Here is a 24,767-nt window from a genome sequence, read left to right as displayed (position 1 = left end):
ATTATTTCCATCATTATTTTTTTCAGGTTCCATTACCCACATAGATGACTATTCAGTACCTTTGCTTTTGATTTCCTTTACCTTCTCATTTCAAATATTTTCTCTCCCTCTATCCCAATTCAACAGGGGAATAGCATAGGGAATGTGGAAGGTTTTGTAGTATTAAATAGGGCTAGGGAAGCCTCATTGAAGAGAAAACTATGAGCAAACACACTGAAAGAAGTGAGGGACCCAGCTCTACTGACACATGGACAGAAGTGGTCCAGGAAGAGGTAATGGAAGTGCAAAGGTCCTGAGATAGAAGTACCCCAGGCTTGTTTCAGAAAGTTTCTTGAGAATAAGAACTATATCTTAGAGTTCTTGGTGCTGCTGATTCTGTTCAGTAATATCTTGCCCATAGGAATAACTCAGTAAATATGATGACTCAAAGAGCACAATAAATTCTGGTTTAATAAAAGATTTAAAGGGGTACTCTGATAGGTTATAAAACACATTTTGAAATCAATGACTGTCCTGTAATTACTTGAGATCCAATGACAGTTTTCTGAACAGTATGTAAAATAAGACCATAACTTAAATAACGAATTAATTTTATGTACAACTAGAAAAGTGCGTCTAAGAGGTGCAGTTTGAGGGGCACAATTCAAGTTTTATAAAGGCAGAATATTTTCCCAAGGACTTCATATTATTCTTATTTTAATCAGAAGGGTGCTTAACATTTTGGACTTAGGATAGCATACTAACCTCATATTGTCTCTCCTATGGGCCACATTTTTGTAGTTTTTCATGAACCTTTGCTTCTCTTGCTTTCAACACAGTAAGACTCTTGAAGAATGGAAGTAAGGAAAGATAGTGAAGATTAGATTTTATTTTTAGTAGTTTATTTAAAAAGCTTTGAGAGCCTGTCCAGTGAGAAATGCCCCAAGTCGTATATATTCTAGTGCCAAGGACAGCGCTGCGCTCAGCACAGTAGATATTTTGCAGGTTTCTGCAGAACGAATGAGTGAATGAGCGAATTAACGAAAGAAATTAATCAAGGAACGTGGCTTCTTTGAGGTACTTGCATTTGAAGTCGGGAATATCAGAGCCAAATTTCCAATTTTGTGTAGTACTCCCTGGGCTATCATTGAAAGTGAGAGCAACAAAAATGATTACATAAACAATGAACATCAATGATTGGGGGGGGGGGTGCCAACACTGCGGCTAATATTGTCCCCATCCAGCTTCCGTAGTAGACCTTAAGTCGCGTATGCGACAGGACCGGTAGTGACGTCACGAGATTTGGAATTCGCGGGAGAACGAACACATCTCCGCTTCCGGACCGAGAGACCGCCCGCGCGCGGGACTTTCAAGCGTCTGACCCCGGGAGTTCCAGCTGTCATGAGCCTCTGGGTGGACAAATACCGGCCCTGCTCCTTGGGACGGCTGGACTATCACAAGGAGCAGGCGGCCCAGCTGCGCAACCTGGTAGGTCTGCGGGAGGGGGGCGGGGAGAGCGGGGAGAAGGTAGGCCCCAGCTCGGGAGTTTCGCTCCCCTAGGGAGAGGTGCATCGTCCACCGTCTTCGGAAGGTGCTGTGAAAAATGAAACAGGGACGGGGGAGAGAGTGTGGGGGCGGGGGCAGTGCTTGTAAACATGGAAGGCCCCCCTGAGAACTGTCCTCTGAGAACTAAGGTCTGACAGACCGTAAGTGAGAAAACCTCCAATAGAGAAATCGGAGGGAATAGTGGAGCAGGTGAAGAACAGCAAGTGCAAACTCCTTGAGGCAGGAGTGTGCCCGGCCAGTTCTGGGAACCTCAAGAACGCCACTGTAGCTGGATAATAATAGGCCGGGGTTGGGGGAGCGGGGAGCGCAGTAGGAAATCGGGCGGGGTGTGCAGCGGGACCCGGGAGGTGCAGATCCTGTAAATCCTCGTAGGGTGAGATAGGGAACCATTGGAAGGTTTTGGGTAGAGAAGTGACATCATCTGACTTTACTTTTTAACAGGTTTACTTACAATGTCTTGGTGTCATTGCCCTTATTTACAAAAAGGAAGGTATTTACTAATTTCGGAGGTAATTTCTAATTCGAAAATAGGTTGTATTAGGTCGTCCTTGCGTTTAATTCCTTATGGAACATTTTTTTGGTCTTTTCTCCAACCTGATGTGTATTTTCTTGTTGTAGTTGGTATAAGTGTCTAATAGCAATGTTTTCCGAAACAGGGAAAATGCCTCCCTTTTTTCCAGGTGCAGTGTGGTGATTTTCCTCATCTCTTAGTGTATGGACCATCAGGGGCTGGAAAAAAAGACAAGAATTATGTGTATTCTACTGAATCTTTCAGGAAATGTAGAAGGAAAAAGGGTCTTGAGAAAAATCTGGTAGCTGTGGAAGCTATTTATCTCGTCCTTTTAAGAATCTAATAGTACCGTATGCTAATGGAAGTGTTTTGCTCAGATCTGTTTCTTCAATACCCACCTTCTTTTAGAGTTAACTATTTTTCAAAAATGAGAAATAATAATAATTAAAAAAAACATCCATCCTTATATGAAAGTCATTAGAAAAATGATAATGTGAGATTGAGGGGCTTTTTTTTTTTTTTAAATGGTATTCTATACTAATTTAAAATCTATTACAGCTATATACTTCATATTTAGACAAATTGTGTTTTCTCAAGTAGCTTTCATTTTGATTTTCTTAGTCATAGGATACATTTTCTAGTCTATGACCATCTTTTTGTTGTACAGAATTTGGAGTAAATATTTTGGAGAAAAATTTAATATAGTGGTCTTGTGTGTAATAGATTTGCCTTTAAAAAATGTTCACCCATTATACTGTTGAATCTGCAACTTACTGAAACTGAAGTCTTTATTTTGGCTAGATTGAGTTTAAAAAGCAGAGGCAACAGTACTTGTGAAGCACCTGCTATTTTCCGTATACTGTTTGGGAAGAATAGTTCCTTTCCTTGAAACTTTTCAGTGCTAGAGAGATAGATCAGTTTACAGAGTATTAAAATTTATTGCAATAGTCCCTTCTGTTAAGGTACTTATTTTATTTTTTCTATAATGCTTACATAGAAGCTTTTGCTCCACAAGATTTTATGCCCTTGAAGTTATGGTTTGTATTTTCATCATTTTTATACCCTTCATAGCACTCATTCTCAGGCCTGACTGATCATCAAAGTCACCTGGGAAGCTGTTTAAATGCACACGGTCTTGTAGTCCGTTGCAGTACTGTCAATGCCCTACTCCATCTTATTGCTCTTAACTTGTGAGTGCACACAGACCAACTTCCAGCTTCCTGGATCTGTGTGTCCTGAAGGCTTTTTAAAAAATTTTTGCTGACATCCCTAAGCAGACTTGAAATGCCTGGGAATTAATTGCCCTCCCTTAATCCCAACCACTTTCCCAAGCAAGCTTCATCAAAAGACTGATGAGAAGTAGAATATCATGCTCCAGCTTCCCCACCTCTTGGATGGGTTAACACTGTGGTGTTTTTTTCACACTGGCTTTAAGAGTATCCCCAGCAGAATTCAACCCGATGCCCAGAGTGGTATTTAAGGAGATAATACACTCATTGGCTGCCTTCCTGACCTTTCTTTGCTTCCCTTTTCCCTACAAAGTTTTCCTTTACCTCTCAAATAAACCAGATACACTTCGTTCTTATCAGAGGGACTGTGGAAGCCCAAACTAAGACAGGCATCTGTCTCAGAGTTACTGAATTATAATCTCATGGATAGAGTGTGGTATTTAATCTTTTATTTTAAAAATTCTCTAGGAGATTTTAACAGACTTGGTTTGGAAGTTTTTGCTTTCTAGCACATGGTATGTTATCTTGCATGTACTATGCTTAGTATTTAATTATATAAAATTAATGCCAGGGGACTAATCAACATTTCAGTTAATTTTCAAAAGTCTCAGTACATATATACTCATACATATATATTTTTAAATATCTCCACCTCAGAGGTGGAGACACAAAATATTTGATACCTAAAAAGTAGTTTAATTCTATCTAGAGTAGTCGTTTGACCAGGGAAAATGCCTCCCTTTTTTCCAGGTGCAGTGTGGTGATTTTCCTCATCTCTTAGTGTACGGACCATCAGGGGCTGGAAAAAAGACAAGAATTATGTGTATTCTACGTGAACTTTATGGTGTTGGAGTGGAAAAATTAAGAATTGAACATCAGACCATCACAGTAAGCATTTTACTTTGAGACCTCTAAATAACACGGATTTTTCAGTCCTCAGCATACATATTCCTGTGGCCCCAGCCATTGTTGCCCATGTGTGTTTAAGAATTTTACAGATAGGGGTGCCTGGGTGGCTCAGGTCATGGTCCCAGGGTCTTGGAATCGAGCCCCACATCTGGCTCTCTGCTCAGCGGGGAGCCAAATAAATAAATAAAATCTTAAAAAAAAAAAGAATTTTACAGATAACCCAGGTACATAGGATTGAGAACTACTGATGTATAGACATAATTATTAAAACCAGATCAGAGTCAGTTATGTTTTTTTTTATTTATTTAATTTATTTTATTTTTTTAAATTTATTTGACAGACAGAGTTCACAAGTAGGCAGAGAGGCAGGCAGAGAGAGAGGAAGGAAAGCAAGCTCCCTGCTGAGCAGAGAGCCCAATGAGGGGCTCGATCCCAGAACACTGGGATCATGACCTGAGCCGAAAGCAGAGGCTTTAACCCACTGAGCCACCCAGGCGCTCCCAGAGTCAGTTATGTTAAAGAGAAAATATGAGTAACAGGAGATTTTGGGTAAAATGTAGGTGGTGGGATTCCTTTTGGATTATCTAGTGAATCAGTACCTCAGCTGGAACTGGAACTCAAGTCTCTAGAATTCATTGTTCTGAGAGCAGTAGTGGGTTTGGAAAGGAAGTGATTTTGAAAAAAAATTTGAATACGGAATCAGGCAACTTGATAAGAGATTGGGCAGCTGAGTGTTTAGAAAAGGAGGCATGAAGCTCTGGGATATTCAGAGAATTTCTGTGATGTTGCCCTTTGCCCTTGGCTGAGCTTTCCAGCCTCATACCATACAGTGCATTTTTATACTCTTCTTATAGACAATGTTTAAGATTTAGTTGGAATACCTCCTCTCATGCCCCCAGTCCCTTTAGAATTAATTTTTCCTTCTACTATCCATAGTTTATATTTTTTAGAGTACTTACTTTGTTTGGCCTTGATTACAGTTTTTCTTTTTTTATTTTGACAAGATATTGTTTGTTTTGAAGTTATGTAGGGAACATGTCCAGTTCAGGCCCTGGTGTAGCATCTTGTACATATTAGGCACTGAAAAAAAAAAGTATGTTGAGTGACTGGATGATAAGTAATACTATTAATAAAATCTTTGGGAAGATAAATGGATTTTAGGCTACTGTTTATGAACTTGTATTTAGACACATTGAGTTTGAGGTGCTGGTGGTACACACTGGACGGTATTCTTAAAAAGTGCGCAGGGACAAATTTAATAGGAAGAGTGTGAGATTTGTGGGAAGAAAACTAATATTTTATAAAAGGACAAAAAACAAGAGCTGATCAAATGGAAAGTTGCAGCAAGTGCTCAGAGGCTTAATACTTTAAAATCTTTTCTATCCACATTACAGTATAACTTTCAATGAAATTATAGTAAATTATAGTTAAAAGCCAACATGTTTTTTTAGTTGTAGGAAATGATCTTAAAGTACATAAGGAAGAATACATTTCTGAGGCTAGCTAAAGTACAAAAAAGATTTGTGAAGTGGGACTTGTATTATGAGATCTTAAATCCTATTGTAAGGCTACTGTAATCAAAACAATATTGTATTGGCTTGGGAATAGAGAATTCAATCAGTAGAACTTATTAGAGAGGCCCAAAATATGGTGGCTGCTTCAAATCAGTGTTAAAAGTATGAGTCAGCAAGATGTGCCAGCATAACTCGTTATCTACCCTGAAGAAAATAAAGTTGAATCCCTATGATTCATAATTTGTGAAAATGTGAAAATGAATTTCATATGAATTAAAGTCTTAAATGTTAAAATGAAATAATTACTTAAATGAACAGCCTATGGCCAGGATGCCTTTTTTTTTAATACCTGTTAATAAAAACATGGACGTGATAGAAAAAAAATACGTGCATATATATTTATATATATATGTGAAATTTACAAGTTTGTATGACAGAAGATAACATAAAATCAGAAGAATGAAAAATGAAAAATTGTCAAAAAATATTTGAAAGGAACATGTTAGATAAAAGATTTTACAAATTAACAATGGAAAGACAAATGACCTAGTAGAAAACCGAATGAAAGTCTCAAGAGAGAAATATAAGCAACCAATAAGCGTATGTAAAGATGTTTGACATTTGTGATAGTTGAAGAGAAACAAGTGAGTCTATTAGGAAAGTGGCAGAAATTGAGGATGTTATATAAAACCTGCAGGCGGGGAATGTTGGGGAAGAGTATTTGTTGCCAATGGAAAACTGGCATTTGTTAGTTTTTTAAAAATTTTTCTTAATGTGGTTATACATACACACATATACATAAAACATTAGAAAACATATCCCCTTCAATCCAGCAAATCCTTTATTTGGAATCTGTTACATAGAAATGAAGTCAGTACATTAGATATATGTAGAAAGATATTAATTGTGGGATTGTTTGAGATGTCAAAAAGCAAGAAACAAACACCCATCAGGACTACTGTCCCTGGGACATCCAAGTTACAGGCTGATACGCAACTACTCTATATCAGTGTCAGAGGGTAATTGCCTAGGTGTTAACTAAGAAAAGTAAAAACAAATATATATGATTGCTTCTTTTTTTTTTATAACTCTTTTTTACAAGAAAACACTGACACTATAGAAATATATAAAAATGTATAAAATATAAAAAGTATTTATATATAAATATACATATATGTGTTATGGTAAAGTCTGAACAGACATATGCAGACTGTTGACAGTGATGATCTGCTCATAACGGAATGGTTTGTAGATATCTGGAGGTAGAGGGAAAAAAATAATCATAGAACAGGATGTGTGATGTGATCCAGTTTATTTAGAAATGTGTTTCTTTGCACATGGAGAAAAGAATGAAGTTAAAATATCAGTGGTGGTTATCTAAAGTTTTTTTAAAATAAAACATAAATTGTTTATTTTTAAAAAACAATGAAATACAGAAAAGAGGAGAAATGGCCAGTAAATAAACATTAAAAACATCTATTTTCTTTGTCTGCAGACTCCATCTAAAAAGAAAATTGAAATTAGCACTATTGCGAGCAATTATCACCTTGAAGTTAATCCCAGGTAAAGCTACTATATAGAAATTAAGCTTTTTTTTTAGAGTAGAATCCATTCTTGAAATACAATCATATATGGAAGCACAGTATATACACAGAGGTTATGCTGCTCAGTGTGAAATAGGGAGCCTAGAAGCTTTCTGCTTCTCCCTTTGTCTTTGATTCCTGAGTTAAATAATTTTAATAATTAAATTTTCTTGCTCTACAGAGTTAAGTTCTATTAAATTTTAATAATTAAATATACTCTGTTCTATAAGAGTACATTTCATAGTCACTAAATTTTTGTTATATTGACTAATTCAGAACTGATGAGCAAAGTAAAGTATGTCTAAAAAGTTTGTAATGTGAGTAAATATTTCAGAATGTGAATTTGGATTATATTTATTTTTTGCCACTCCTTTGTTTCATTTTCTTGACTAGAGTGTGTTATAATAGTCTAACAACCAATGTCTATACTATCTATCATGAGTAATTAAGATTAGGATCCTGTTGGAAGGTACATTGAAAGCTCATAAAGTACTGCTTAATACTGGAGAAGTGAATGTGTTGGGAACAAAGTTGGGTAAAGCTTCAGGGTTGTCCGGTGCCTGATAATGCTCTTTAAGGAGTACAGAATCAAGGACATGTTCAGGCAAAGGCAATGTTTTTGGGCAATGAAACAGATATGAGTATGAACATCCATTTCAAAACTGAATGGATCAGGAAGAATATAGTTATAAGTTAATGTGTATTCAGTAGCAGGCACTGTGTGAGAAGCTTTACATGGATTATTGTATTTAGTCATTAAAACAACCCTAACAGATAGGTGTTATTATTTTCCTTATGTATGTCCAAGAAAATTAAGAGAACTAAGATTTGGTTGGAAAGGGTCTTATCTGAAAATTAGGAGAAAGTGTTAATTCCGTAGACAGAAGAGAAATGTTTTGGATTCTTGACCAAGGAGTAATCATGAAAGAGACATTCCAGGTGTAGTGATCTAATAGTGAATTGAGAAAGATTTGATGGCTGTTTGGGAAAGTAAACTAAAGCTGATTGTTTTGCTCTGTTTCTCATTGTGAGTTCCTCCGTAGGGAGAGCAGTCAATTAGAGATGGAGCGGATTGTTTTTCAGGGGTTTGAAATCAACAGCCTAAATTAACTAGGTAACTTATGTTGGTTTGTCAGTTGCGTGACTTAAGTGCCAAAGCAATAATGTGAGTATAAATGACAGATAATGCTTATAATTCGTCAGTATCTTACAGAGTTCTGACTATCTTAAATTCCATTTGCTTATCCCATCCTCTTGCTAAGACCCTAAATCAGCTCCATGCTAGTGTTGGGAACAGACTTGTCTAGGTTTGTATTTTATTATTGGGGGGATGAAGAGGAATGGAGATTAATATTCCTTTTCAGAGTTATTTTTACATTTGAGTCACTGCAGGTAATTAAGAAACTTAAGGATTAGTTATTGCTTTTTTTAAGTTACAGTAAACTTGATAAAAGAACATGTTTAGTGTTTTCAGTGTCACTTACCAAATACTAATTGAATATTAGAATATGTTGTATTTTATTTTATTTTTTTTTAAGATTTTATTTATTCATTTGACAATAAAATAAAGATTTTATTTATTCATTTCACAAGTAGGCAGAGAGGCAGAGAGAGAAGAAGGGAAGCAGGCTTCCTGCTGAGCAGAGAGCCTGACTCGGGGCTGGATCCCAGGACCCTGAGATCATGACCTGAGCCGAAGGCAGAGGCTTAACCCACTGAGCCACTCAGGCGCCCATGTATGAGTAGTTTTGATTAAAATTTAAATAAACTCTCTTCAATGTTTTTCTTACAATAACAGATTAAGAATAAGAGCATAATATTTTCAAATAGTTACGTCTATATTTACAATTATTTTTGTTTTCTATAGTGATGCTGGAAATAGTGACCGGGTAGTAATTCAGGAGATGTTGAAAACAGTGGCACAATCACAGCAACTTGAAACAAACTCTCAAAGAGATTTTAAAGGTATGTGATAAACAGATTTCTTTTAAGGCAGACAAGAAATTGTACACAGTGAGTGTAAGAGAAAATGTAGTGGGAAACATAAATTCCATGTATTTAGCAAATACATTATTAACCTTCTGTTCTATGGCAAACATTATGCTTTGTTATTTTTGGATATAAAAGTGAATAAGAGAGGCATGATCTCTGCTCATGAAAGTGTGTAGCCTAATAGAATTGAATTTGTTATTTTAGAACTAGATTAATAATGAAAAAAATACTTAAAGCAAGAAAGAACATTTATTTATTTATTTATTTATTTATTAAGATTATATTTATTTTATTTGACAGACAGAGATTACAAGTAGGCAGAGAGGTAGGCAGAGAGAGAGGAGGAAGCAGGCTCCCCGCTGAGCAGAGAGCCCATGCGGACCTCCATCCCAGGACCCTGGGATCATGACCTGAGCCGAAGGCAGAGGCTTTAACCCACTGAGCCACCCAGGCGCCCCAAGAAATAACATTTAAAAATAACTGTTCCTAGGATCAAAGTTATATGTTCAATTATCAAATATTTAGGAGAGTATAATTTTATAATTATAATTTATTGTCCAGAGATTATTATCATTGACATTTTTGTCATTACCTTCCCGTATTATTCATATGCATGTATATGTGTACATTCTCATAGAAGATTTTGTGATGATAAAAATGCCAGCATTTAATGGTTTTGATATATTTTGTCAAATTCTTCATCTGAAAGATAGACTTACCCTACCACCAGAAGTATTTGGGAGTGCCCATTATTTCCTGACATTATCACCACTGTGGTTAATGATTTTTAATCTTTGTCAGTTTGAGTGGAGAAAATAGTTTGTGTTTATTTTTTCTTTAGTTAGTGTGATAATTTTTTCTTTTATTCATTGCTTCTTTTACTGTTTTGTGAATTGTCTGTGAATATATCAGCCTATTTCTTACCTTTCCTCCTTAGTTCACTATATTTCAGAATAATTTTACATGTATGTATTTTTTTGATTTCTTTTTTTATTTGAGAGAGAAAAAGGGTGAGTGTGGGGAAGGGCAGAGGGAGAGAATCTCCAAGCAGACTCCCCACTGAGCTTGGAGCCTCAGTGTGGAGCCTGTTCTCAGGGCTCAGTCCCAAGACCCTCAGATCATGATCTGAGCTGAAATCAAGAATTAGCCGCTTAACTCCCTGAGTCACCCAGGTGCCCCTTGTCTGTTCGTTTTTTTGCCACTATAATTGGAGTCTTCGTATATACTTTCTAGGTTTTTTGTACATATGTGATAGCTATTGATGTTTGTGTCTTAATTTTATACGTTACTATGTTATTACATTCTTTTATTGTTTGTAATAGCTCTTCCATTGTTTCTTTTGAATTTTCAGATATGTGTGTGTGTGTGTGTGTATTTATATCAATCTGTGAGTACTAGAGATGAATTTTCCCCTTGTTTCCAGTTTGTATGGCTTTAAACACTTTCTCTAACCTAATTATGTGTGCCGGCACCTCCAATACAGTGTTCACTAGTACTAAAGATAGTGGATGTCCTTGTCATGACTCTGGAAGGAGAGCCTTAGAGTTTCCCCATTTAGTCATTTAGTTGCTGGATTTTGGCCCGAGTTGTATCTATTTGATCATAAGAAAGTAAGCATCAGGTCATATTTTGAGGGTTTCTAACATAAATGTGTGTTAAATTTTTTCAAATGCTTGCTTCTGCATCCTTGAATGAGGTTTTAAGATTTTTCTTCTTAGCTGTATTGGTATTGTAGATTATATTGGGTCTTCTAGTGAAACTGCTTTGTATTTCTAGAGTAAATCTCACTTGGTCATGATGTGTTAATTTTTTAAATATGCTGCTATTTTCTGCCTACCAAGGACTTATTTTTATATCATTTGGTTTGTAGTGCTATCTTTGGTAGATTTTGGGATCAGTCTCTTTATTTCTCTTTTCCCTGTTCTGTTCCATTTGGATTTTTATCTCCAGAATTTCTCCTCATTTTGAAGGAGAAATTGGAAGGGAGCTTCATTTTATTATTTTCAGTTTACTGCTCTGTCAAACCTTGTTGCATCCAGATTCCTTTGCTCTGACCCATAAATTGAACCCCATAGGTGCTGTTTATTTCACAGTGTGCTCTTGTGGGTGATTTGGGGTTCTGTACCCTAGGCTGTAAAAACCTAGTACATCCCTACTGCACCCTCCCACACATAGTTCCTTGTTCTCACTTGCTCATATTCAGGATTTTTAGGTAAAATCTGTCACTTTGTTTTGATATAAATGTTACTGATGAGTCTTTGGTCTTGGAATCTCTGTTTTTATGGGCGGGAGTCAGATGTATACTGCTACCACTACCATCATCTAGAAATAGCAGAGTATGATGAAAATTCAGGAGTACCTGCATGGCTCAGTTGCTTAAGCATCTGCCTTCTGCTCAGGTCAGGATCCTGGGGTACTGGGATAGAGCCCTGTGTTGGGCCCCCTGCTCAGTGGGGAGTCTGCTTCTCTCTCTGCCACTCTCCCTGAGAACATATGCACATATGCTTGTACATATGCTCTCTCTCTCTCTCAAATAAATAAATAAAATCTTTTAAAAAAAGAAAAAGGAAAATACAATAGTTGGACTCAGTTCTTACCTACAACAACTTAAAGCTGGTCCTTTATTATGGCCAGGTGGAATCTTACTGTGTATGTGACCAGATGTCTTTATTCCTTATTTACTATGTCTCTTTCATCAGTATTTTCCAAAGTACATTTCTAGGAATGATAAGATTTAAATTGTTCCACAAAATGGTGGAAATGCAGCACAGTATCTCCCTGTCTTGGTGATTTTTAGTTCATATAAATATAATAAATGCTGCAGTGAATTCTACAAAAAAGTAACATCTTTAACTTCATTTAGCCTAGTGTTTCTTAGGTTTGTTTTATTGGATTAAAAGGATTTTTTTTTAAGATTTTATTTATTTGACAGAGAGAGACACAGCAAGAGAGGGAACATAAGCAGGGGGATTGGGAGAGGGAGAAAGCAGGCTTCCCACCGAACAGGGAGCCTGATGTGGGGCTCAATCCCAGGATCCTGGGATCAGAACTTGAGTCGAAGGCAGACGCTTAACACTGAGCCACCCTGGTACCCCAATTGGAATTTTTTAAATAAAAATAGAATAAATTATTCCCACCATACCTGAGACTTTTATATGTCCTTACCCAAGGAAAGAGTAGTATATCAAACTTACTATTTAGGATTTCACTCTAAATAATGAAGAGAAAGATAAAGAGATACTCAAGTTAAAGTTTGTTTTGTTTTTCCTCGACTAGTGGTATTATTGACAGAGGTTGACAAACTCACCAAAGACGCTCAGCATGCCTTGCGTAGGACCATGGAAAAGTATATGTCCACTTGCAGATTGATCTTGTGTTGCAATTCTACGTCTAAAGTGATACCACCTATTCGCAGTAGGTGCCTGGCGGTTCGTGTGCCTGCTCCCAGCATCGAAGATGTAAGTCAAGTGAAACTTTTCAGAAATTATTTTGGATTCTTTGAGTACTATATGTATATCCCTGTCATGTTTGTTTTATAAAAACTTAGTGAAGTGTATTAGTAATTCAAGAACATCTGTGACCTGGATGCTAATTGTTAGTAGATATATAAACCAATATATATAGTAGTAAATGCCAGATATCATTATATAGAGAGTATGATGGTAAGCTCTATTGAGAATAATACTGTATATATGCCATCAGTATTTAGGAAGTTCTTCTCTTTAAGTCTTTTTTTTTTTTTTTTTTAAGTCGGTATTATGAATTTTACTAAACTAGGCAAGGACTAGTTGCTTAGTGTCTTCTACTTCAAGCTGATTTAATTGGCTTTGGAAAAGACTTGAGGTTGGAGGATATAGATTTTGCAAGGAGATTAATGTGAGAATACCTTGTTCCTAGATAGGGGACCAAAATTAGTCTGAAACAACATAATATGTGTTTTTTTTTCCTTTATTGTTCTTAATACTTATAAATAAAAATGAAATTTCTCACAAATAAGCAGCTTTCCTGCTACTAATAGAATTTGGGTGATTTTATGCGAAGTAGGGATAAAAGGTGACTGACACTGTGTTAGGTGCAAACTGGCAAAGTACCTTCATTATCACTTACAAACATTTTTATATAGTTAAAATTAGCTTGATGTACTTAAAATTTACTAAAGTTAAAAAGGCAAGGCTACCAGGCTACACCACTCCTCTGGGCACCATTGTCATCTTAGTGCATGCAAGTAATACCTCTGAGTCATGCAGAATTCAGCCTGTGCAGCTCTACTTGGCAGCCCTGTGAGTGGTGTCCTTGTAAAAGACCTGAGGCTCTGTGTGTCTTCCTTACAGCTCCCCCAAGGTGGCTGGCAGGCTTGGAATTTCAACCAGGTCTTTCTCTGGTTGCAGAGTCCGTTGCTGCCCCTTCCTGATAGCTAGATCAGACCCCTGGCTTTCTGCTTAAAGGAACGTGTGAGTTAGGATAGGGAGTGACTAAATAAATAAATAAAGAGGTTTATGAAGATGTTATCAACAGAATTCTGTCCATGTGCTGTTTGACAGATTGTCCAATTTTCTTAATAATGTTTTGTTTGTAGATTTGTCATGTATTATCTACTGTGTGCAAGAAGGAAGGTTTGAATCTTCCTTCACAACTGGCTCATAGACTTGCAGAGAAGTCCTGCAGGAATCTCCGTAAAGCCCTACTTATGTGTGAAGCCTGCAGAGTGCAACAGTAAGTGAAAGGGGCAATTACCAGAGGAAACACTTTGGGACAGAAGCACAGTCCATTTACTTTATTGTGTAATTTTTAATTTTAATTTAATTTAATTTTTTTTTAGATATCCTTTTAGTGCAGATCAAGAAATCCCTGAAACAGATTGGGAGGTGTATCTCAGGGAGACTGCCAATGCTATTGTCAGTCAGCAGACTCCACAAAGGTAAATAGTATCAAAGATGACCGTAAAAGTTTCATCATGGCGGGTGCCTGGGTGTCTCAGTGGGTTGAGCCTCTGCCTTTGGCTTGGGTCATGATCTCGGGGTCCTGGGATCGAGCCCTGTGTTGGGCTCTCTGTTCGGTGGGGGGCCTGCTTCCTTCCTTTCTCTACGTGCCTATCTGCCTACTTGTGATCTCTCTCTCTGTCAAATAAATAAATAAAATCTTAAAAAAAAACACAAAAGTTTCATCGTGGAAATACTCCAGACGATGTGAGTTTTGGATTAGCTGGTTTATACTACCAATACGCCATTTAGAATTACTGTAAATCTTGTATCTGAATACTAAACTTTCAAAGAAAAAATATGATTTAATTTTAAATGTTTAGTGGTTCAGAATAGCTGGTATGTAGTATCATGGCTTTTATTAAGCTATTGACAGGTATATATGGAATTTATACATGAAAGAAATCTTGGAAGTTTTAGTTTTCCTTTCAGAATCTCAGATGACTTAATATTAGTATGTAACATAATGCGCTTAGTTTTCTGATATTGAAAAGAATAGTATATATAACTTTGTAATTGATGGATCACATGCCAAAAAGACAACAGCTTATGAATCAGACTTTTACTGATTTTTAGCTAAGATTCTTCAGGTAACTTCATCTTAGAGTTTGAACTTTTTCACTTGTGTAATGAAAATACTGTTGTTATTACCCTGCTAGGAATACTTGGGCATTGGTTGTGAAGAGCAAGATTGCGTGATAATGGTTTGAGAACTGGAAAACTGTGCTCATGTATGGTGATAAGCTCTGTTAAGAATAATACTATGTATATACCACCAGTATTTAGGAAGTGTTTTTTTGTGTCACACTTGCTGAACAGTTTTACATTTACTTTAGTGGGCCATACTGAAAATACTTCAGCTGTTGTTTGGTTTATGATAGCTTTGATTGAGAAGGGCAGTCTGCTCTTCTCCAAATCAAGAGTGACAGTTCTAAGGCCCACTATCTTTGGGAAGCCTGGAGATTTTTAAGGTCCCTTGTTGTGCAGTCTCCTACTCTTACTTACTATCAGAACTGAAAACCGTCTTTGGAATTAAGAGAAGGTAGTTGATTGCTTTAGGAAACAGACTGGACTGAGTTCAGCCACGCAAGTTTAAGCTTTTTCATTCATATGAAAATAATTGTGAGAAAAATATACCATGTTTCTCCTCTTGGGTGATATAGCCGATGAATTCTAATTCTAATATGCTGCAGAAGGATTATAACATGAACTCTTTGGCTCCTTATGTAGATGAGTGGAGGTGGATAGTCACACATAATGGATACTTAGTATTTCATTGGGGTTTGCTAGAATGCCTATAATGCCTATAATTCAATTATTTTAATTGAAGAATTTAATAGTTTTTAAGAAGTGCCAAACATTGTAAGTAATCTCTTCAGAAAAGAAACCTTAACTTTAGAAAAAAGTGTGCATTCCATTTTGTAAAATGTTGATAAGCTATGACGTAATCTCAGCTTTAAAGAGATAAAATTTAAACAAAGCCTGTTTTAGGAGCCTTTTACTTTTGTAAAATATTTTCACATTGAAGATGACTTTCTTGTTTTTTGATTTTAAAGAAGAAAACTTGGTGGGGTAGTTGTAGAACTTTCCTAATTTTAAGAGAGCTCCATACATGATGTAATATTTGACAATTGCTAGCCGTGTTTTTAATACTTTAGTTGATTATCACTTTGCTAATTCTTCTAGATGCTGCTACCTCTTCTTCCAATTTTCCATGCAAGTTTGGGAGGCTCTCAAATAAATTTGTTTAAGAAGAGGTGCTATTATTTCTTGTGTAAACTAACGGGTTGTGGGAACTGATTCCATTGTGTTACATAAAAAGAAATTTCAGTTCCAGAAAGCATCCAGGTTGACCAGAAATATTGGGAGGGCTGGTGTCATTCTGATTGTTGGCTTACACATTACCAAATTACTTTATTATTTTTGACCCCTTAGTCTTGATTCTTATCTGATCTGTTTTAGAAGAGTCATAATTTTCTAATTTAGATAGCCACTAATATTTAGCAAGCAATTAGTATGTTGGTTCTTACACATTGTGGTATCATTTAAGTTACGGAGCAATCCTATGAAGAAAAGTATTATATCATTATTTTGTAGGTAAGAAAACTGCTGTTTTGGGAGATGGTTGCTTATTCACAGATCCTCCGTCAAGAATCAGAGTTGTATAATACTATGTTTCTCTGACAGAAGAATTTGCACTCTTAATCACTTGCGATCCCCAAGAAACAATGATACAAAGAAAATGTAGAGTACATCCATTTTTAAGAAGTTAAGTCATACTAGAAATGAAAGACTAAGCTGAGATGCATGTAGCATAACATGAGATGAGCACAGCATAGTTATAACACATTTGTAGAGGGAAATATATCCTGATTTAACTCTTCAGAAATAAACTATATGCATAATTATTAAAATAATTTCATACCATCTATCATTTGTGTCTGTTTCTTTTTAATAATTAGAGCTGCTTTTTTTTTTTTTTTTTTTTTGAGATCTACTACCATGGCCAAGAATGATCAACGGCTTTGGAGTCAGACTTGAAATTAAAATTCTACCTCAACTACATGAGTTTTAATGGATGCTTAACCTCTCTGAACTTAAGTTCAGTAAAAGAGTGGTGTTGTGAGGTCTAACTAGCATACTGTGGTGAGCCTCTTACAGAGGAATGGGTTTAGTAAATGCTTTGACAGACATTGGAAGGGTATGGATTTGGGAATAAGGCAGATCTGTTCTAAAATTATGGTTCTGCTATAGTCATCTTTGTGAGGTTACTTAAACTATCTGAGCCTTAGTTTTTTCATCAAAAAAAAAAAAAAAATGGAGATAATGCCCCCACTCAGAGCTAGTGTGAGGACTAAATTAAATTGGTACAGTGTCTTGCACATAGCAGGGGCTCAGAAGATGCTAGTTTCTTTTTTCACTTTATTTACTTTTATTGTGGCACAGCTTCCTACTCTTAGAGTCCCTGGAAAAGGATTTGAGCCTCCACTTTTAAGAAGTCTTAGATGAATCACTTCTCTGATCTGAAATATGGAACATCTGTGATATTATTTTAGTAAAGATTCAAAACAGTTTTTTCCCTTTAGGGTACTAAGTATATATAGGGGGATAAAGATAATTGTTTTATGTATATTTACAATTTTACTTGTCACTTTTTTCTTCCTGTTTTAAAATGTCATATGTATATTTCCCTCTTTACCCTTTTCTCTCCTGAAACTACTATAAGAAGGGCCTAGAATTAAGATCTCAGAGGTTGGAATGTTCATATTCACTTAGGCAACCTGATTCGGTACTTAACCTGTGACCTCTTGCACTGCCCTGTGACAGGACAGTTTTGTTTCCCTGCCACACTGCTTTTTAACTTAGCAGTTGAGATAGTAACATATATTACATATCACGCTTATATTCTCTTTTCTTACTTGTATAATTAGTGATTTATCTTTTCATGACCATTTTCTAGATGTCTGAATATAAATGTCTGACTTTTAAAGAATTCTGAACATTTTTAGAAAAATGAACTGAAATTAGGAAAAGCTTAAATGTGTATGCTAATTTGTATTGGGTTGTTTGTTTAACTCATAAAAGTAAAACAGTGAGTAGGTACTTGAAAAAATTATGTTTTATTTTCATTATAAAATATTAATTAATTTGTTTTATATAGGCTCCTTGAAGTTCGTGGAAGACTTTATGAGCTTCTAACTCATTGTATTCCTCCTGAAATAATAATGAAGGTAATCTGATTTCAGATCTTCAACCATTTATAATCATAAAATTTGGATTTGGGGAATGTGATCACAGGACTTTTGCAGTACTGAGACACATTGTCATCTCTTTCTATCCAGCTCATTAATTCAACAGATATTTATTGAGCCTCTTCTTATGTCAGACACCATTAATGGAGTGTTAAAGAAGACTAGGGAGGGCCTGCTTTTAGACAATTTGTATTTTAGTGGTGTGAAATGGGAAACAAGAAGCAAAAGAATTTCAGAATTTTTTAAGTGCTAAAAGGAAGTAACAAGGTGAAATGATAGTAATGGAAGTTGGGCTGTGGAAAGTCAGCAACAGCTTCTATGAGAAAGACATGTTTAAACTGAGATTTGGAGGATTAAAAGAAGAGAACCATGTAAATAAATGGGAACAAGTACAGGTGACCCTTCAACCTTCTGGGGGGATTAATGCCCTGATCCCCAGCATAGTTGAAATCCGCATAGAATTTTTAACTACACCCAAATTTAACTGCTAATAGTCTACTGTTCACCAGAGGCCTTATGATAACATAAACATTTGATTAACACATTATATGTATATATTATATACTGTATTACAATAAAGTATGCTAGAGAAAAGAAAACTTACTAAGGAAATCGTAAGGAAAATACATTTATAGTATTGCACTTACTGAAAAAAATCCTTTTGTAAGTCGAACCTCACAGTTAAAACCATGTTTTTTAAGAGCTGTATTTCAGGTGACGATGTTTAGTGCACATGGGGAATGACATTAAAGAAGTTGGCAGAGTCTGGTCTATGTAGGATATTGTGAAGCACAGCCTTAGGTTTGGTCTTTTAGCTACCTAGCCAGCTGTGTTGATTGACTTGGATGTTAGAGAATGCAGGGTTTTTGTTTGTATTTATTAAAATTACGTGGCAATACCTACATGAAACAATTCAAATTTACTAAATTTAAAAGAGAAAATGAAGGCCCACCCTTCCGTTTCCATAAGGGTAAGCACTTTCAACAGACCTGTATTCTAGTCACAGAAATGAGACCATATGTATGGCTATGTGTGTGTGTAGTTGCACAAAAACTTCATTGTGTTCTGCACTGTTTTTTATTCGACAGTATAGCATGGACGATATTTCATGACAGTATGGGTTTGTTTTATCCTAGTGGATGAATGGAATGTCATTATAGCATAGGTTTTTGAATATGACCCTGTTGGTGGGACTGGAGGTTTCTACAGATTATTATTACATCTAGTAATGCTGCAGTAAGCATCTTTGTATTTATATCTCTGCACCCTCAGTTTGGCATTTGGAATATGATTGAGAACTGCCACATTTCTACTTTATAGAAAGGGTATACAATTTTTTGTTTTTGGATTAAGACTGCCATATAAAAGAATTAAAGATTTTGGAAAACTTATTCACCTTTATTTTTTTTAATGGTTACTTTTTAATTACTAGTTATCTTTTTTCAGGGTCTTCTCTCAGAACTTTTACATAATTGTGATGGACAACTGAAAGGGGAAGTGGCCCAGATGGCTGCTTACTATGAACATCGTCTACAGCTGGGTAGCAAAGCCATTTATCACTTGGAAGCATTTGTGGCCAAATTTATGGCACTTTATAAGAAGTTCATGGAGGATGGATTGGAAGGCATGATGTTTTGACATCTTGACATCTATCCTTAATTCTTCCTAATATTTCTCAGTATCATCATTTACATTCAGTTTATATTGGAAGAGCTGCAGGTAAAATAAACTTACTTTACTTAATCATGTCTTATTTGTGTTTTTTGGTTTTTTTTTTGTTTTTGGTAATAATCTCCCTGTGAATTAACATTATACTCAAGTTAAATAATTGCTCCTTTATACTAAAGAAATATATTGAAAGGATACAACTTGAACCTTTAGAGTCCAGAAACATCATTTTAATGTACTTTGAAAATTTGCTGTCCAAGTATGCAGTGGTGGGCCTCTCATTTGCCATTCATTCCTTCATCTGTTGGAGGAAATTTACCACATGCAAAAGCAGAGATTATTTTCTATCCTCCAAGGGACCATTTTTGGCCACAGGCACGTAACTCTTTGCTTGGCAGGTCATTACCTGTAATCATATTTTCCCTCAATCAAGACCTGTATTTCTGCAGGAAATATAAGGGTTGATTTTTGAAATATAATAGAATGAATATGAAGAATATTGTTGGAGCCATTTCTGTTGAAACTACAGAAATCTTTTATTTCAGTGATTCAGATTTGCTATTAGGTTGGGTACTAAGAAGTATGCATGTTTTCAATAAATGCTTGAGGTTCCTGAAGAACATGTGTCTTGTGGTTCACAGCAAAGGTATATTAGTATAGAAATTACTCTGAGCAAGTGTATTTTTCTGTCATTGATCTATTCTTTGGAACATTTTTTTCATTAGAAATTTGGTTCATGGGACAAAGAGTTTACTTGACATATTTGTATATCAGGCTCTGAACAGTTTTCTTTAATTTGGGGCAACAGAAGCATGACTCTAAAATAGGCTAAACCAACAAGGTGAAATAAAAGATTTTGAATTTATATAAGCTAAATTACCTCTGTAAGGGTAACAGGGAGACCTGTTCTTTTAGTAGTGAGTGATAAAAAAATCAAGAAGTGTTTAATTGACAGATACAGCTGCACACATACAGAAAAGCCTAATACAATTTTAGGCTTGTGGGAAACTAGGTCAAGAGAGGTGATGATTGCCTTTCTGTTGCTGGTTGTACAAGTTAGGCCCCAGTTGACAGTCACAGTCATTGAGGGGCTTATATGCCAGGAAGGATATACGGACATTGTAACAAAAGAACTGGGAAAGTGAGATGTGGGAGAGCTAAGAATGTTTTAAAAGAAAAGTAAAAATACAGTGACTTTCTTTTAATGTTTAGAATAATGCACTTGGAAGTATGAGTGGTCTTTTAATTTGCCTGTCTCTAAAGCAGTGCTTCTCAGAGTAGAATCTCTGGACCAGCACCAGCATCACCTGGGAACTAAGAAACACAAATTCTCAATTTTCATTCCACATCTACTGAATCAGCAACTATGGGAATGGGCCTCAGCAATCTTTGTGTTGTACCACCTCTTTAGGGAATTCTGATGTAAGTTTAAGTTTGAGAGCCACTGCTCTAGAGAATGTATACTTAGAATCAGTGGGCGTAGATTAAAGAGCGACAGTTGGAGGTAAAGAACAACTTTCTAACAGTGGCTGCCATAATTGCTTGGCAAACTTGAGGGCTCCTTATAAAGGAAGTGTTTAGGGGGAGAATTAATGGAGAATGCAATGCCCACATATGCTAGGCATTGCACTGGAAATTTATGTAGTATTATAACCTTACATTTCTAGGAGGTAGATGTTATCTTTGTTCTATAAAAATAAAGAAGCTGAGGTTTAGAGAAATGAAGTATAATTTATATAATAAAACATACCCATTTAAAGTCTATGATTTTTGACAAACATTCAGAGTAGCCACAATCCTAATCAGGATATAGATTTCATCACCTTAAAAAGTTTCTTACACATTCCTTTACAGGCAGTCCACCCCTACCCTGGCCTAAGTGACCACTGATCTATTCGCTGTCATTATAGGTTAGTTCTGCCTGTATGTAGAGTCAAATACTGTATCGTCTTTTTGTCAGGCTTCACTGTCTCAGAAATAAAAATGAGATTCCTCTATATTGTTGAAACTTAATGTTACACTAATTTCAATTTTTATTGGCCAGTAATGAGTAAAGTTTGTATATGTTTTAAGCCTATTTACTTACTGATGGACCTTTGGGTGTCCAGGTTTTGGTTGTTATCAACAGACTTCCTCTGAATATTGTTGTGTAAGTCTTCTTATGGACTTACTGTTTTCATTGTCTTGAGTAAATATGTAGGAGTAGAATGACTGTACTTAAGATAGGTGTAAGTTTAACTTTTAAGAAGTTGCCAAACAGGCTTCCCAATGAGTTTGTACCATTTTACATTCCTACCAACAAAATATGAGAGTTGTAGTTGGTCCTATAAAATTGGTTTCATTGATTTTTTGTACTGTTTATATTTTATTTTATTTTTTTTTAAGATTTATTTATTTATTTATTTGACAGCGAGAGAGATCACAAGTAGGCAGAGAGGCAGGCAGAGAGAGAGAGAGGAGGAAGCAGGCTCCCTGCCGAGCAGAGAGCCCGATGCCGGACTCGATCCCAGGACCCTGAGATCATGACCTGAGCCGAAGGCAGCGGCTTAACCCACTGAGCTTTATTACCTTTTTGTCTTTATTAGTCCCATCCTCCTACTTTGATTCAGTTTGCTCTTATTTTTCCAGAATCTTAACATGGGAATTTAGATGAATGATTTTAGACCATTTTTTTCTAATATCATTTAAAATTAAAAATTTAACCCTGCATACTGATCTAGTTTCCTCTATAAACTTTGGTATCTTGTGTTTTCATTTCCATTAATTTAAATTATTTTTTAATTTCACCTTGTGATATTTTTCCTGTGATTGAATCATTACTTGGATATGTGTTAATTTGCAAATAATTAAGATTTTCCAGATACATTTTCAGGTCTTTATTCTTTTTAATTTTCTGTCATTTACTGAAAGGAATATTGGAATCTCTAGCCATAATTATGGATTTGTCTAATTCTGTTCTTTTGTGTTTTACCTCATGCATTTTGAAGCTATTAGGTGTAAATATATTAAGGATTATTATGCCTTGCTGATGCATTGACACCTTTGTCATTACGAAACGTGCCTCTTTATTTCTGATAATGCTTATTGCACTAAATCTACTGTATCTAATATTAAGATAGCTTCTCCAGCTTGCATTTGCTGAGAGTTTGCTTGGTGGACATATTTGTAGCTAAGGTCTGCTAGCAGTGAATTCTCGGTTTTGTTTACCTGGAATGTATCTTTTATCTTCATTTATAGAAATCTTGGTTGATGTTACTTTTATTTTTTTTTCCCCACAGCACTTTAAATATTTCTTCTACTACCTTCTGTTATTTCTCCTGAGAAGTTGATTAAGATGTGTTAGGGCCCCTGGGTTGGCCCAGTCAGTCAAGCATCTGATTCTTGATTTTGGCTCAGGTCATAATCTCAGGGTCAAGGAATTGAGCCCTGCATGGGGCTCAGTGCTCAGTGCAGAATCCGCTTGTCTCTCCCTCTGGTCTTCTCCTACTTGTTCTCTTTCTTTTTCTTTTTCTTTTTTTTTTTTTTTTTTTAAGATTTTATTTGTTTATTTGACAGAGATCACAGGTAGGCAGAGAGGCAGGCAGAGAGAGATAGAGAGAGGAGGAAGCAGACTCCCTGCCAAGCAGAGAGCCCGAAGTGGGACTCGATCCCAGGACCCTGAGGTCCTAACCTGAGCCGAAGGCAGAGGCTTAACCCACTGAGCCACCTAGGCACCCTCTCTCTCTCTCTTTCAAATACACTGTTAAGATGTGTCTTGACACTATTTTTTCTTAGTATTTTCCTGTTTATATTGCTTCGTATTTACTGCTTCATATTTGTTGTTATTGCCATTTCTCACTGTTCTTCAGTTTGGATAGGATCTGTTGCCTTCAAGTTCACTGATCTTTTGCAGAGTTAAACTTGCTTTTAAGACCATGCAGTGAAATTGTCATTTTAAATAATCAGTTTTTCCACTCTGGAAGTTAAGGTTCATTTGGTTCTTTGTTATATTTTACATTTCTCATTCTGTCCATGATTTTTTTTAAATTTCTTAAATATATTAATAATAACCCTTTTGAAATCTTTGATATTTCCATTATATCAGTCATTTCTAGATCTGTTTCTGTTGACTGATAATTTTTTCTGCTCATAGACCAGGTATCCTGCCATGAATTTTTATTGGATGATGGATATTTTGAATATTACATTGTAATGTTACATTTTGGAATGTCTGAAATCAGTTGTCTTTAAAGAGGTTTTTTGTTTTGTTTTTGTTTTTTTTTTTAAGATTTTATTTATTTGAGAGAGAGTGAGAGAGAGCAGTAGTGGGAGGTGGGGCAAAGGGAGAAGCAGACTCCTTACTGAGCGGAGAGACCCACATAGGGCTCTATCCCAGGACCATGGGATTATGACCTCAGTTGAAGGCAGACACTTAACTGTGGTACCCAGGCACCCCTAAAGAGTTTTTTTTTTAATTACTAGAGTGTATAAGTGAGCATGGGGGATGGGATGGAGGGAAAGGGAGAGACAGTCCTTTGCAGAGCGTGACAGAGGTGGTGGGTCTTATGACCCTGAGATCATGACTTGAGCCAAAACCAAGAGCCTGACACTCAACTGACTGAGCCACCCGGGCTCCCCTAAACAGTTTTGAACTTTGTTTTAGCAGCGGTTATTTGATTGGTAGCTTAATCCCTTTGGCTGCTTCTTTTTCACCATTTCTTGGAGTAGTTTTTATCCGTAATTGAGCTTTACAACTGAGGCATGATTTTCGGTGTTCTACTAAATGCCCTGGAGATCATTAAGATGTCTATAACCTGAATCACCAGAAATCAAATGTCATCCAGCTCTGCGTGAGCTCTGGTAATTTTTTAGCTTTTAGTTTCCAACAGATCTTTTCCCAGTAGTTTTTGTTTTTTTTTTTGGTCTAGCTTTGTGGAGTCATGCCTAATGCATATGTGGCTTAGTAATCAGCCAAAGATGCAAGAAAATCCTTATGCAGATTTTTGTATGCTTTTTCTGTATAACTCTCTTCTTTCCAGATCTCTGCTGTGCATATTCAGCCACCACAGCCTCTGAATTCTGCTCTTTTCTCCAGCTCATTGTCAT

General features: G+C 36.0%; 1 protein-coding gene across 1 annotated transcript; it reads left to right on the top strand.

Moving 5' to 3' along the window:
• The first annotated feature begins 1,274 nt into the window (after positions 1-1,274).
• Positions 1,275-19,757, top strand: RFC3 (replication factor C subunit 3). The gene is made up of 9 exons (XM_059144359.1): positions 1,275-1,467; positions 4,036-4,173; positions 7,204-7,271; positions 9,159-9,256; positions 12,560-12,741; positions 13,860-13,996; positions 14,103-14,201; positions 17,924-17,993; positions 19,461-19,757. Exons 1-9 carry the CDS (start codon positions 1,381-1,383, stop codon positions 19,650-19,652), a joined length of 1,071 nt encoding a protein of 356 aa, XP_059000342.1. The 5' UTR covers positions 1,275-1,380; the 3' UTR covers positions 19,653-19,757.
• The last annotated feature ends 5,010 nt before the right edge of the window (positions 19,758-24,767 follow it).

This window comes from Mustela lutreola, chromosome 13 (assembly GCF_030435805.1).
Source record: "Mustela lutreola isolate mMusLut2 chromosome 13, mMusLut2.pri, whole genome shotgun sequence".
NCBI classification, from domain to species: domain Eukaryota; kingdom Metazoa; phylum Chordata; class Mammalia; order Carnivora; family Mustelidae; genus Mustela; species Mustela lutreola.
The sequence above is the reverse complement of the archived record's forward strand: the minus strand, read 5'-3'. Positions and strand labels throughout refer to the sequence as shown.